The sequence below is a fragment of the Salvelinus sp. IW2-2015 genome, linkage group LG19 (assembly GCF_002910315.2).
Source record: "Salvelinus sp. IW2-2015 linkage group LG19, ASM291031v2, whole genome shotgun sequence".
Lineage (NCBI taxonomy): Eukaryota > Metazoa > Chordata > Actinopteri > Salmoniformes > Salmonidae > Salvelinus > Salvelinus sp. IW2-2015.
Window position 1 is genome coordinate 18,226,934 of NC_036859.1, and position 15,722 is coordinate 18,242,655.

Consider the following 15,722-nt stretch of genomic DNA (forward strand, 5'->3'; position numbering starts at 1 on the left):
TCTGTGCGAATCGGAAGGCGCACTGTGCACACAGCACAGGAGCCAAGGAGATGTAACCAAAAAGACAAACACTCATAAAAACAGCAAAAAATATCAACCTCAATTCTTGCAATACAAGCATTTCGAACATTGCGCTAAAACATGCATTCAAATTAATCTAATTAGTTCAAATAAAATAAAAAATAACAATAAAATAACAAGGCTATATACAGGGGGTACCGGTAGTGCAGGGGTTCAGGTTAGTCTAGGTAATTTATACTTGAAGGGAGGGGTAAAGTCACTATGCATAGATAACACTGATCCTACTCACTGTTTATTAAAACAAAGGGGGGAGATCAATGTAAATAGTCCAGGTGGCTATTTACATTGCACCACTCGGGACCAGTCTAAGGCACTGCAACTCAGTGCTAGAGATGTCACTACAGACCCTGGTTCGATCCGGCAGTGATTGGGAATCCCATAGGGCGGCGCACAATTGGCCCAGCATCGTCCGAGTTACGGTTTGGCCGGGGTATGCCGTCATTGTAAAATAAGAATTTGTTCTTAACTGACTTGCCTAGTTAATAAAAGGTTAAATAATAAAAAATGTAAAAACACAATATGATTCATTGTTCAGCAGTCTTAGAGCTTGGGGGTAGAAGCTGTTAAGGAGCCTTTTGGACCGAGACTAGAGTCTGACAATTTTTTGGGACTTCCTCTGACACCGCCTAGAATATAAACTCAGCAAAAAAAAGAGACGTCCCTTTTTCAGGACCCGGTCTTTCAAAGATAATTCGTAAAAATCCAAATAAGTTCACAGATCTTCATTGTAAAGGGTTTAAACACTGTTTCCCATGCTTGTTCAATGAACCATAAACAATTAATGAACATGCACCTGTGGAACGGTCATTAAGACACTAACAGCTTACAGACGTTCTACTGACTCTGAAAAACACCAAAAGAAAGATGCCCAGTGTCCCTGCTCATCTGCGTGAACGTGCCTTAGGCATGCTGCAAGGAGGCATGAGGACTGCAGATGTGGCCAGGGCAATAAATTGCAATGTCCGTACTGTGAGAAACCTAAGACAGCGCTACAGGGAGACAGGACGGACAGCTGATCGTCCTCGCAGTGGCAGACCACGTGTAACACCTGCACAGAATCAGTACATCCAAACATCACACCTGCGGGACAGGTACAGGATGGCAACAACAACTGCCCGAGTTACACCAGGAATGCACAATCCCTCCATCAGTGCTCAGACTGTTCGCAATAGGCTGAGAGAGGCTGGACTGAGGGCTTGTAGGCCTGTTGTAAGGCAGGTCCTCACCAGACATCACCGGCAACTACGTTGCCAATGGGCACAAACCCACCGTCACTGGACCAGACAGGACTGGCAAAAAGTGCTCTTCACTGACGAGTCGCGGTTTTGTCTCACCAGGAGTGATGGTCTGATTTGCATTTATCATCCAAAGAATGAGCGTTACACCGAGGCCTGTACTCTGGAGAGGGATCGATTTGGAGGGGGAGGGTCCGTCATGGTCTGGTGCGGTGTGTCACAGCATCATCAGAATGAGCTTGTTGTCAATGCAGGCAATCTCAACGATATGCGTTACAGGGAAGACATCCTCCCTCATGTGGTACCCTTCCTGCAGGCTCATCCTGACATGACCCTCCAGCATGACAATGCCACCAGCCATACTGCTCGTTCTGTGCGTGATTTCCTGCGAGACAGGAATGTCAGTGTTCTGCCATGGCCAGCGAAGAGCCCGGATCTCAATCCAATTTAGCACATCTGGGACCTGTTGGATCGGAGGGCTTGGGCTTGGGCTATTCCCCACAGAAATGTCCGGGAACTTGCAGGTGCCATGGTGGAAGAGTTGGGTAACATCTCACAGCAAGAACTGGCAAATCTGGTGCAGTCCATGAGGAGATGCACTGCAGTACTTAATGCAGCTGGGGCCACACCAGATACTGACTGTTATTTTGACCCCCCTTTTGTTCTGGGACACATTCTTCAATTTCTGTTAGTCACATGTCTGTGGAACTTGTTCAGTTTGTCTCAGTTGTTGAATCTTGTTATGTTCATACAAATACACATGTTAAATTTGCTGATTATAAATTCAGTTGACAGTGAGAGGACGTTTTTTTTGCTGAGATTAGGTCCTGGATGGCAGGAAGCTTGGCCACTGATGTACTGGTCCGTACGCAATACCCTCTGTCATGCCTTGCGGTCGGATGCTGAGCAGTTGCCATACCAGGTGGTGATGCAACCGGTCAGGATGCTCTTGATGGTGCAGCTGTATAACTTTTTGAGGATCTGGGGACCCATGCCAAATATTTTCAGTCTCCTGAGGGGAAAAAAGTTGTTGCCGTGCCGTCTTCAAAACTGCCTCGGTGTGTTTGGACCATGATAGTTTGTTGGTGATGTGGACACCAAGGAATTTGAAACTCTCGACCCGCTCCACTGCAGCCCCGTCAATGAGAATGGGGGCCTGTTCGGCCCTCCCTTTCCTGTAGTCCACGATCAGCTCCTTTGTCTTGATCACGTTGAGGGAGAGGTTGTTGTCCTGGCACCACACTGCCAGGACCCTGACCTCCTCCCTATAGTCTGTCTCATCGTTGTCGGTGATCAGGCCTACCACTTGTGTCGTCAGCAAACTTAATGGTGTTGGAGTCATGCTTGGCCACACAGTCGTGGATGAACAGGGAGTACAGGAGGGGACTAAGCACACACCCCTGAGGGGCCGCAGTGTTGAGGATAAGCGTGGCAGATGTTGTTGCCTACCCTTACCACCTGGGGGCAGCCCATCAGGAAGTCCAGGATCCAGTTGCAGAGGGAGGTGTTTGTCCCATGGTCGACTTTGTGGGCACTATGGTGTTGAACGCTGAGCTGTAGTCAATGAACAGCATTCTCGCATAGGTTTTCCTTTTGTCCAGGTTGGAAAGGGCAGTGTGGAGTGCGATTGAGATTGTGTCATCTGTGGATCTGTTGGGGCGTTATGCGAATTGGAGTGGGTCTAGGGTTTCTGGGATGATGGTGTTGATGTGAGCCAAGACCAGCCTTTCAAAGCACTTCAAGGCTACCAACGTGAGTGCTACAGGGCGGTAGTCATTTAGGGGAAAGGGAAAGGTCGTAAAATACAACTGAATGCCTTCAACTGAAATGTGTCTTCCTCATTTAACCCAATCCCTCTGAATCAGAGGTTCGGGGGGGCTGCCTTAAATCGACATCCACGTCTTCGGCACCCGGGGAACAGTGCGTTAACTGCCTTGCTCTGGGGCAGAATTACATATTTTTACCTTGTCAGCTTGGGGATTCGATCCAGTAACCGAAACGCTCTAACCACGAGGTTACCTTCGCATTCTTGGGCACAGGGACTTTGGTGGTCTGCTTGTAACATGTTGGTATTACAGACTCAGACAGTGAGAGGTTGAAAATGTCAGTGCAGACACTTGCCAGTTGGTCCACGAATGCTCTGAGTACACGTCCTGGTAATCCGTCTGGCCCCGCAGCCTTTTGAATGTTTACCTATTTAAAAGGTCTTTCTCACATCGGCTATGGAGAGCGTGATCACACAGTCGTCTGGAACAGCTGGTGCTCTGATTTATGCTTCAGTGTTGCTTGCCTCAAAGTGAGCATATGTTGCACGGTACACTGGTACCACAGTAATATCACGGTACCAAAACGTCATGATACTTATTATACCAACATTTTAGAAAACCGTTGTACCGTTTCATATGATACTACTACCTATTTTCAGCCCTACTGATCTAAAGAACCTGCTGGTGCCGGTTATAAAATGTTTATAAAGTCAGTTTTGTTTATAAATGCAGTTGAATTGAAACAGCCACTAGTCTCTTGTATGCGCAGGTCCAGTAATATCCACTTCACTTTCATGCGTATATCACGTGTGGCAGCTGTAATCAGCCAGCCRCATCCCCTAACAGCCCTCACCTGCTTCTCTTCGTCCCGCTCTTCATGCGCATCTATTCCTGTGTCAGTTTTATAATGTAGCTGTGATGCAGACCCTACTGAGTCTTCTGTTGTCATAAATGTACACTATTAACATTGGAGCAGCACGCAGAGCAAGCAATGTTGATACATTGTATCATTTAAATCGCCTGTTATAGCCAAGAGCACAGTCCATTCAGAGTATACTTTGCAAGTTCACCATCATGCAGCCTCCGTGTCAGAGGGGAAAAGGAGCACCGCTTCACAACAAGCATACTTGCAGTTTTACAGCAAAAAAAACTGCTTGTCTCTAACTTAAACGGGTAAAAAAAAGATCACCCATATTACCCGATGCCTTTTGTTCTTTCTATGGGGATTCGCAAGCATTTCATATAATTTCACAAACCATGTTGCGTGCTGTTTCAAACTAATCTCAGGTTGCTAACGTTGTTCAGTCATGTTTCCTAGCTAGCTAACAACCTGGTAACTTGATAGTAGGTTTAGGCAAATTTGATTGGCACAGAAAGAAAGGAAAAGGGTCTGCTACTCATGAGATGTGCATCAAAGGTAAGATTCATATAGTTCTAATGTAAGCCTTAACTAATTAAATAATCTATTTCATTCTGGTGCTCCATAAATTCTGTTTGATGTCTAACATTTTAAAAGTTGGGAGCAGTGTGTGTGTGTGTATGTTTGTGGGAGAGAGAGTGGGGTGTGTGTTAATGAGAGAGAGGGAGACAGTGTGTCTGTCTGTGTTAACTGATGAGTAAAGGTTTCATGCAGTGTTTTCCCCTTACTGACACAATTACATGCAGATCATTATGCATGTATATTCCTTACTCCCATTCCTCCAGCCAAAACACAGGTAGGCCTTTGCAAATATGAGCAAATCAGCCAGTCTATTCTGTATTCTATAATACACTGAACAGTGTGAAGTTAAATTCAATGTGTTGTATTGAGTAGAATTGTGAATTTCAGTGACAGGTTTTTGCGCAGCATATGCGCAGAACAATTCGAAATAGGGAACATGTGTGCTGGGCTAACACTACGCTGGGCCACTGATTTTTTTTAACAACTCGGTATCATGATACTTGGCCTAGTATTGTATCTTTAGTAAAATGTTGGTATCGTGACAACACTAAAAACGAATTAATTCTATATAATCGCCCAGCCCTACGCTGGCCCTCTGGCCTCGTAATGTGATGGGAGTTTAATTGAAAAATATAACATTTTCCAGTGACCATCAATGAACTCATTCAGTTCATTGAAACATTACAGTCTGATTGACTAGTTTTATTAGGCGTTAACGATGTGCATCTGTCCCTTTCACGACGATTCAATACGTATCTAGATACATGGGCTCCGATGCGATACAGGAACGATACGTTTTAGTTTGAAACGATTCGGTGCGATTGGGTTTGATTAGAATAAAGAATCTATAAGATTTGATGTGCTAACATTTGTTGCATACACATTCATTTTCCATTTTAAAACCTCTTAAGGAAAGTTTGCTGACGACACTTTTTTAAATTTCCGCCTAAAATGACATACACAAATCTAAACTGCCTGTAGCTCAGGAACTGAAGCAAGGATATGCATATTCTTGATAACATTTGAAAGGAAACACTTTGAAGTTTGTGGAACTGTGAAATGAATGTAGATGAATATAACACATTAGATCTGGTAAAAGATAATACAAAGAAAAAAACATGCGTTTTAAGTTTTCTCTTTTCCCCCATCATCTTTGAAATGCAAGATAAAGGCCATTATATCACATAGGAGTCTAGGAGCAATTTAGATTTTGGTGTGCAGTGTATGTTCAAAGTTTTAGACTGATCCAATGAACCATTACATTACTGTTCACAATGTTGTATCAAGTCTGCGCAAATGTGCCGAATTGGTAAATTGATACATATTCAAGTACATAACTATAGAGAACATACAAAAATGATATGGTAATTATGGATAATCAGCTTCCCTACAGAAAATACACTAACCTTCACACATCTAGATGGGGGGGGGGGGGGGGGGCAGACACAGCAGGGGTTCAAACTGTAGAACCCAGTTCCTACATTTGAATGTAAAAATAGATTTTATCAAACAAAACTATGCTACATTTTATCTCTGGGACCCTCAGGATGCGAAATCAGAGCATGATTACTGAATATAAGTACATTATTTACCTTCAGGGGTGAATGTATCATACCAGTTGCCATGATAAACATTTTTGTTGTTGTGCACTCTCCTCAAACAATAGCATGGTATTCTTTCACTAATAGCTACTGTAAATTGGACAGTGCAGTTAGATTAACAAGAATTTAAGCTTTCTGCCCATATAAAGACATATCTGTGTCCTGGGAAATGTTCTTGTTACTTACAACATCATGCTAATCACATTAGCGCACGTTAGCTCAACCGGACACCGATCTTAAATTAAAATCTGCTGCTGTGGCGCTTTTGAGCTGGGCCTCTCTGAACTGGATCTGTCTGAGCTGACTTCTCTGTATGTGTGTGTATATGTGAATTATGTATGTCTATTGTGTATGTAGGCACCTGAGCTGAGCCATAAGGAAAATTGGGCATCTACCAACCCACTATCAGTTAGTTTGCTTTTCTTTTTTACTAACTTTTCTTTATTTGAATGCTGAAGGTGATGCATAGATGAGCCAGATCAGGAACAGGCCTACTTCTCATTGGTCAGCGCACGAAGCTGTGCACAGCGAGCAGTTTGACTAGGCTACTGATATTGTCTGGGGTTGTTTGGCATGCAAAATGACTTGTAGATCAATGACTGTCAACATAATTACATGCTTAGTTAGACAAGGAGGATGCAGTTGTCACAAAAGATTAGAGGTATTTTCAGGTAGAAAGTAATTTGATCAACAAAAATAGTAAACCGGCGATTCATTACTTTTGTGCCGATTTTCTGACAAATGCATGCTACATTTGGATCTGTTTGGAATCCTCCAGACCGATGAACTCATATCTTAAACATTTGAACCAGGACTGATGCGGTGAATCATTACTTCCCTATTAGGAGTGTCATCAAAAGGAAAACAGAACTTTTGTTTAAATCGGCAAGAAAGCAGAACACTACACAGTGTTAAACTACACATTTTACAGTGTCCAGCCTTTACACAGTGTAATGGAGAAATGAAACTGGATAAAATAGCCTAAGCTAACCCTAACCCATCTCTATATTTACCAGAGACTGAGCATAACAGACAACCCAAAGCCTACAGGAAGAAAGCAGAGTCCTCTATCCAATTTCCGATATCCATCAGAGAGCCATATAATGCTCTGTAAATGGCTGCTAAACAAGTTAAGCCCTGGGCTTTAATGAGGTACAGATCACAGGAGTGGAGAGGGGGGGTCTGTCTAATAGAGCCTTTATAGGTTAGGGCTCCTCAGAGAAAAACAACCCATTCTCTAGTGGCACACTAACTGTGGAAAATAACTACATTGGATGCATTACTATAGTATGTTTCGTCTGCAGTTAAACACTTCAATATCAGTGATTGGTCAAAATGACTGTCATGATAAAATGGGTTTTACTGGGTTAAATGGACATAGATTGGATTAAAAGAACATACACTAGGCTTAAGTGAGCTGAGGTTGGTGGAACAGGCTGACACTAACTGGGTTGAGAACTAAGCTTAGGTTAGGCCTACTCCTATTGTGTCAAAATCTAATAATTGAGTGAAATATTTGCAAGTGAGCCGATTTTGAAGCTGGCATCTTTTCTTCTAGCCATGGTAGCCAAAATAATTGGCAACTGGGCATTTTTATTCATGACCCTAAGCATGATGGGATGCTAATTGCTTAATTAACTCAGGAACATCTGCTTTCAATATACTTTGTATCCCCATAATTTACTCAAGTGTTTCCTTTATTTTGGCAGTTACCTGTATCTTAACCTACATCTAATTGATCATCTCCAGCACCCCAATTTCCATGAGAAGAACTTTAGGTCACCCAAAAACAACCTTTAAGGTGGTAAAATGTTGAAATTTTGGGCATGAATTTGAGTGGGGCTTATGTACCTTGCACAAAGAGGGTCTGGTCAGTCTCTCCTCTTCATCGAATGGACCTTTCCAACGTGACGCCATCATTTCACTTCACACAAGAGGTGACAATCCTTTAGTGCACACATCGAAAGCTATAGATCCCAGCAAATAGACAGCAGTCGAGTCCTCCAAGTAACGTTAGGGTTCGTCTCTCCAGTTCACACCGTAATCCATGTTCCCGTATCTGGTCCAAATTGTTGAGCTGAATGTGAAACAAGTTTATTTGAACGAATTGCATTAGTGACTGCTGTATTGAAATACACAATACAATTTATATTCCAATTTTTGCTAACAAACATTGATAAGCATAGTTGAAATGTGAAAATGCTAACTAAGGTTAGGAAGCACATTTTTGCACTATTACCTTTCTAATAATCTTTACCAAAACGACCGTATGAATGATTAACTAGCTAGGTTATTACCAGGAAGCCAAGCAACAAGTGAGGAGGCAGGAGGCAAAGCCGATCGATGCGACTCGCTCGCGGACTAACGTTAGTAACTAACTCGTGAGTCAAAACTTGCCACCCTGTTGTTCTTGTGCTCAGACCGAGAGCGAACTGAGACGTATTTCACTGGTCACCGTACTATACGTTGTGTTATTTTCTAATCAGATAAAGGAAAACAGGTCAAGTTGTAAAAACACAGGCATGTCGTTACGTTGGTCGCCGATTATTTTCCTGCCCTGGCTGAACTCCGTTAATGTAGTTGGATCCGATCAATACAAAGAAGCCAAAGTTTTCCTCAACAACAAAAAACTTCGTTGTGGGGTCGGAGAACGTTTAAATTACAGATGACACGATACAGCAAGAGTTTGAGGTGTAGTTAGCTAGCTACATCTAACATTACAAAACAAACGCGTGGAACCTGTTTAGCTAGCTGGCTATTCTTCAGAAGTTTGTAATTGGCATAAAAACAAATATCCGTGCAATGTGACTAAGTTAGCTAGTAGGTAGCCAGCTAACGTTAGCATGCTATTTAATGGGCTAAAGTAAACCTACCTGTTGTGAAAAGCGACGTTACAGACTGTGTTGAAACGTATTTATTTCCCATAAAAATCACTCAAATAAAATTCTGGCCCAGTGTCAGTTTCAATCATATTTCCATATCCTAACGAAATACAGTCACAGATGTATCCCATCCGAACTCCGGGGAGACACGCTGCTGCTGGAAGTTGGAATTTTGTTCAAGCCTTCCAGAATGCCAAAGACCATCCTCTTTTCGCCAGCGCCACTCCCGGCAAGGCTTCTTCTTCTTTGGTATTATGACGGTCCGCAAACAAATGTCATAGGGGTATTCCGCCGACTACTGTATTGGCTGTGTATCAGCGTATTATTCTGTAGTATGACTTCATCACACTGTAAAATACATGGATTTTATTGATTTATTGCCCTACCAACTAACTCTGCCTCCATTAAAACCTCACCACTATTCCTGCTACTTTTGCCCCATCTGACCCTGCTCCAGGCCAGCAGACTGGGAGGATGGGACACTATAATTCAAAACATATTGTAACTCTTCTGCAGTAAAATCTCTTACACCCAAGCAGTGGCGGTTCTAGCTTGTATGGCTCCCTGGGCGAAACCCCCCTTCAGCGCCCCCCGCCAACACAAAAAAAAATTACAAATAATTCAGACATTTGGAACAACACAAATAAATAATCATAACATTTTAAACTATATACATATAAAATATTTACAAAAATAAGAAGTAACAAAGACAAATAGAAATACATTTGTGTTGATTTGGCACTCGAGCATCAATACATTACCCATCACCCAACCAAGAGTCAAGACTAAACCAATTCACCTTGGTGGTGTGCAGAATGGTTTTATATTGTTATTAACGATTTTGCACAAACCAGAAAAAAATGCAACGATATGTCTGTGAAACTATATATTCACAGTATTATGAATGAATTGTGGTGTATTTGGTAGCGTTACATAGTGTGACTGATTTTACTAATTGCATTAGTACTGTACAAAGTTAGAAGTGCGCTATTTGATAGATTCCCCCGCTCCCCCTACCTCAGGCTTCCAGTGGGGAGACCTGAGGTCAACCTACCTCCGCCCCCCTCTACATCTCATACTTCTGAGTGGGAGACCTTCCCAGGCAGTAGCCTGCCTAGCTCACAAACTAAAATCAGTGTGCCCACTCCGACAAGGTTAATTGACCCACAGTCCCACACGGTGACATGATATCATTGACGTGACGTGCAAATGAGCGATAGAAAACCGATAGTGCAAATCAAATCAAATTGTATTGGTCACATACACATGGTTAACAGATGTTAATGTGAGTGTAGCGAAATGCTGTGCTTCAAGTTCCGACAGTGCAGTAACATCTAACAAGTACTCTAACAATTCCCCAACAACTACCTAATACACACAAATCTAAAGGGGTGAGTGAGAATATGTACATATGGATGAGCGATGGCCCAACGGCATAGGCAATGTGCAGTAGATGGTATAAAATACAGTATATACATGTGATATGAGTAATGTAAGATATGTAAACATTATTAAAGTGGCATTATTTAAAGTGGCATTGTTTAAAGTGACTAGTGATCCRTTTATTAAAGTGTCCAGTGATYGGGTCTCAATGTAGGCAGCAGCCTYTCTGAGTTAGTGATTGCTGTTTAGCAGYCTGATGGCCTTGAGATAGAAGCTGTTTYTCAATCTCTCGGTCCCARCTTTGATGCACCTGTACTGACCTCGCCTTCTGGATGATAGCGGTGTGAACAGGCAGTGGCTCGGGTGGTTGTTGTCCTTGATGATCTTTTTGGCCTTCCTGTGACATCGGGTGCTGTAGGTGTCATGGAGGGCAGGTAGTTTGCCCCTGGTGATGTGTTGTGCAGACCGCAGCACCCTCTGGAGAACCTTACGGTTGAGGGCGGTGCGGTTGCCGTACCAGGCGGTGATACAGCCCGACAGGATGCTCTTGATTGTGCATCTGTAATTTCTTCAGCCTCCTGAGGTTGAAGAGGCGCTGTTGCGCTATTGCGCCTTCTTCACCACACTGTCTATGTGGGTGGACCATTTCAGTTTGTCTGTGATGTGTATGCCCAGGAACTTAAAACTTTCCACCTTCTCCACTGCTGTCCCTTCAATGTGGATAGGGGGGTGCTCCCTCTGCTGTTTCCTGAAGTCGACAATCATCTCCTTCTTTTTGTTGACGTTGAGTGAGAGGTTGTTTTCCTGACACCACACTCCGAGTGCCCTCTCCTCCTCCCTGTAGGCTGTCTCGTCGTTGATGGTGATAAAGCCCACTACTGTTGTGTCGTCTGTAAACCTGATGATTGATGTCACCATTCCGATTTTTTTTTATGCGGGCGCCCCGTGCCACCCCCTGCAAGATGCCGCCCTACCCATGTCGCCCAAACCTAAATCTGCCACTGCACCCAAGTACTCTGCAGCTGCCACCACAACATCTATCCTCTGTGATTTATGTTCCATTCCTGCGGTACAATTAACAACCATGGCCATGAACGCAAAAAAACAACCTTACTGAAGCACGTTATTCCTTTCACTCTCTGTTCACCTCGGCCTACTCACAGGGATCCTCTTAGGATCCCTCACCCTGGACCCACCTTCCTCTAGACTCTCTTCACTGCCTCAGCATATGACATCTTCTGCACTACTCTGATCCTGGCAACCTCAACCCGCCTTTCTTTGACAGGACACCTCTAATCTCCGGCACCATGGGTACCCCTACAGTTTACACACACAACTTTTTCCACCAATACTACAAATTCCTTTGTCTGATGTCCTCCTGCACACTTCTCATATCTAGGAATCTCCCTCCTACACACTGCTGCCACATGACCATAAGCTTGACACCTAAAACACCATAATGGGTTCTGAACAAAAGCGTTCACGGCTCCCGGCCAATCACAATCATCGTAGCAACTTCTGCTTCAAAATTAGACCAATCGTATGACTCCTTACAAAGCCGCATGAGGTGGTGTTTTTGTTATTCCACAAGCTAGGTTACAATCAAATTGGCTACAGATTTTAATGCAAATATTCAAAAATCTGCATAAAGAAAATATGCGAATTTTCCCACCAGTGGTGTGTTTCCACCAAATAGACTTGTTGTGGATAAAAGTCAGTGTGTGATGATATAGTGCACACAATGTACTTTTTCACTTACGTTTTCATGTTCCAAATCTAAATCAACTCTACCGATAGTTTTGCCACAAAAACTGTTGCGTTAAATAGCAAATGTGCTACTCTAGTCTTTGCACGTGCTCTCTAGCCAACAGCTCGCAGATCCAGTGTGGGTAGGCTGTGTGGGTAAACTAGTCTACATTATACGATTATTATGGATAAGAGTGAGAATCATTTTATTTGCCAAAAGGCAGTCAATCGTCATGTCACCAGAATAAGACCCTTGATATTTATTGGAAAGGAGCATCAAGATCATCGTGCACTTTCACCACCCTGTGAAGTATATTATAACTTATTCCATCTGTAGCCTAATAAACTGCATGGTTTCCAGAGTCATCGTGGGAGGACCACACACCATATCTTAATGTGACTCCAAGTATACTTCCATATGATGGTTGTTATATAAATATTTGCCCATAAAGGCATTTCCACTGCCATTTCTCGCAAAATAAATTCTACTGACACAAAAAGATGCCACCATGTCAAACAAACACATTATCTGTCTGCATTTATAAAATTGTACCGAAACTCCCTGTTTCCATCACATCTTGATTTTTTTTACATGAATAAAAAAATGTGGATGGAAACGTGGTTAATAAACCGTCAGTTTCGGTAGATTTTATAAATGCCAACAGATCATTTGTTCGTTCGACATGGTGGGATTTTTTTGTGTCTGTAAAATTCGTTTCCCACCGGTGGGAAAATGTGCATATTGTCTTTATGCAGATTTTAGAATATAGGCATGACAATCTGTCACCAATTGGATGGAAACCTAGCTAGTGAGGCAGAAACCTTTTGGACTTTTTAACTTTTGGGGCACTCAAAGTGATAAAACTCAGAGGACTAAAATAGTTCTGAAATGCTCCAGCACCCCCTGAAAAATATGAATAAAAAAAGTATGAATCAAATATTGGACCTTTACTAATACTGACGGACCAACATTTTCTTCAGCATCTCTGCTTTGGCAAAAAAGGTAGTTGTATAATTAAGAACAGTATCTTGCAGGATTCTATAGTTGGAATTGTAATAGTTGTTGCCCTGTCCCTTTTTCTGCAATTGTCATTCTAATGGGATCCAGAAAGTACAAAACCCTGTCTTCAAACATTTACATCAAAAGGTGCAAAGTTATGAGCAAAGACACAAAACATCCACATCAAATAAAATATTTTTCTTGATCAAATAAAATGGAAAAACAACCACTTGTTATGCAGTATTAATTTACCATCCTTACAAACCACTTAATGTAAATTACTGTATTGTACATAGCCTGGTCATCTAGGTTTGTACCTGTAGACTTTCAATCACAATGAAGAAAAACAATGCACACTACAGTAATTGAATACATTGAGACATCAATTGGTTTGTGATGATGTGATGATGTGGCTCATTTGGTAGACCATTGCAATGCTATAGTTGTGGGTTCGATTCCCACGGGGGACCAATACTAAAATGTATGTCTGTTTGTATCTATCTCTGTCACACAAACACCTATACAAACACTCATACACCCATACAACAACTGCTTGGCTAGATTACAATAGTCACATGGTGGCTGGTTCAGTGGGGTTGAGAAGCAGTGGCTGTGGAATGTTTATTCCCACTGTATGAGCGATAGAGAGAATAGAGAGAGGCATGCACAGTTCCCGCCATCCAATACAATCATCATTACACTCTTTGGTTTTCCTCTGTAGTAATATCTGGCACACACACTGGCTGGGGTCTCCGACTGAATTGTACTGGAATTATAGCATTTAGGTTCTACAATTTAGCTTTTTCAGAGTACTTTGATGTACGTGCTAGTTTAACCTTTAATACTTAGATATGTTTGGGGGGGGAATTAAAATGACATGGTCTGTGTTATAATTTGTTACATTTTATGCACGCTCACACTCACACACTTGCACGCACACACAAACCTGAAAGGAGGGACTTAAAAGTGCTGTTTTTCTCAGGGCCCAGACAAATGTCCCTTTCATTCCTTCCCTTCAGAAGGGACCACCTGTTCCTGGGATTGGTGGCTTTTGTCAAGGAGGTCATCCTGGCCAAGGGACTTTCACAATGCTGCCCTGCCTGTCCAGTTCTACCGCCAAACCGGCTGCCAGTTCTACTTCCAACGGTTCTGTGAGGGGCTGTGGTGGCAAGAGTAGATACTTACATTTTATGGGCATGCAGGACCGGCTCTATTTTAGAGGTGTAAGTAACATGACATAAACAAGAATATATACATCTGGAATAGGTTGATATTGATAGTAATCTTGAATGTCTCAATTGTCTGCTGTAACATTTTATATGGAGAGGCAATCACTTATCTAATACAATAAGAGAGTTCACTAGCAGGTAAACAGACAAAACCTTTTTGTTTTTATAACACTGCTTGTCCCGCTGCTTAAACACTGTGGAATCATATGCCAGGTGTATACTATGGACCCAGCAGTTCACACACAATTTGCTCTCTTTTGGTCCTTTGAGTATGTCTATTCTTTCTTCTGCTGGCCTAGTTTTTCAGTGCATTTACCAGGTTAAAGTCTGCTGAGGCAAGTTCGAACCTTGTAAAGTTGTCTCTTTGACCCATTTCTCCACTACAAGGTGAAACAACCAGAACCCTAAAAAGCTTCCAGGAAGACCAGGTGTTTATGACCAAGAAACTGGGAAAGGACAGAAAATGAGACAACAATTTTAGAGTTGTGTTGTCATGTAATAGTCACCCAGGGATATGAAATATGCCATGACTATGGTATACTATCATCACACGATTATTTTGGTTGAATAAGGTAGGACTTTCGGATTTGAATGTATCAACAGCTTGATTGTAACGGCTTTCTTCCATAGGTGAAGGAGAGGACCAAAGTGCAGCGCGGCTAGTGTTCAACATGTTTAATAAAATAACAAGTGAAACACTACAAACAACATACAAAATAACAAAATGTGCAAAAACCGAGACAGACCTATCTGGTGCAGACAACCACAGAGACAGGAAACAAACACCCACAAAATCCCAACACAAAACAAGCCTCCTATATATGATTCTCAATCAGGGACAACGATTACCATCTGCCTCTGATTGAGAACCATATTAGGCTGGACATAGAAACAGACAAACTAGACACACAACATAGAATTCCCACCCAGCTCACGTCCTGACCAACTAAACACATACAAAACAACAGAAAACAGGTCAGGAACGTGACATTGATACATGGTTAGGCCTAAGTGAGACGTGATGAACAGTGGGTTTCAATCTGGTGAGCAGCTCCATAGTGACCAAAGTAAAGTACAAAAAGCATACATAAAGACACTTTATTTTCTATGAAGGAAAAACCGTGCATTGACTGGTCCTCTGTAGCTCAGTTGGTAGAGCATGGTGCTTGCAATGGCAGGGTAGTGGGTTCTATTCCCAGGACCACCCATATGTTAAAAAAATTATGTACGCATGACTAAGTCGTTTGGGATAAAAGTGCCTGCTAAATGGCATATATATTTATGTGTTTGCATACAGTAAATTACAGAGCTGGTTGTCTAATTGCAATGTCTCATACCCTGTTCTATATCATGGATGA

The 15,722-nt window shown here is 42.3% G+C and overlaps 1 protein-coding gene across 2 annotated transcripts in view; it reads right to left on the reverse strand.

Moving 5' to 3' along the window:
• The window catches only part of LOC111979474 (rho GTPase-activating protein 21), a 98,687-nt gene extending 89,461 nt beyond the window's left edge, over nucleotides 1-9,226 (reverse strand). For both annotated transcript variants that reach the window (XM_024010048.2, XM_024010047.2), the window contains exons 1-2: nucleotides 8,998-9,226; nucleotides 7,976-8,201 (exon numbers count right to left, since the gene is read on the reverse strand). In XM_024010048.2, coding sequence (XP_023865816.1) covers nucleotides 7,976-8,044 — 69 coding nt within the window. In that variant the 5' untranslated portion in view covers nucleotides 8,045-8,201; nucleotides 8,998-9,226. The remainder of the gene's footprint in view (nucleotides 1-7,975; nucleotides 8,202-8,997) is intronic.
• Nucleotides 9,227-15,722: the final 6,496 nt, after the last annotated feature.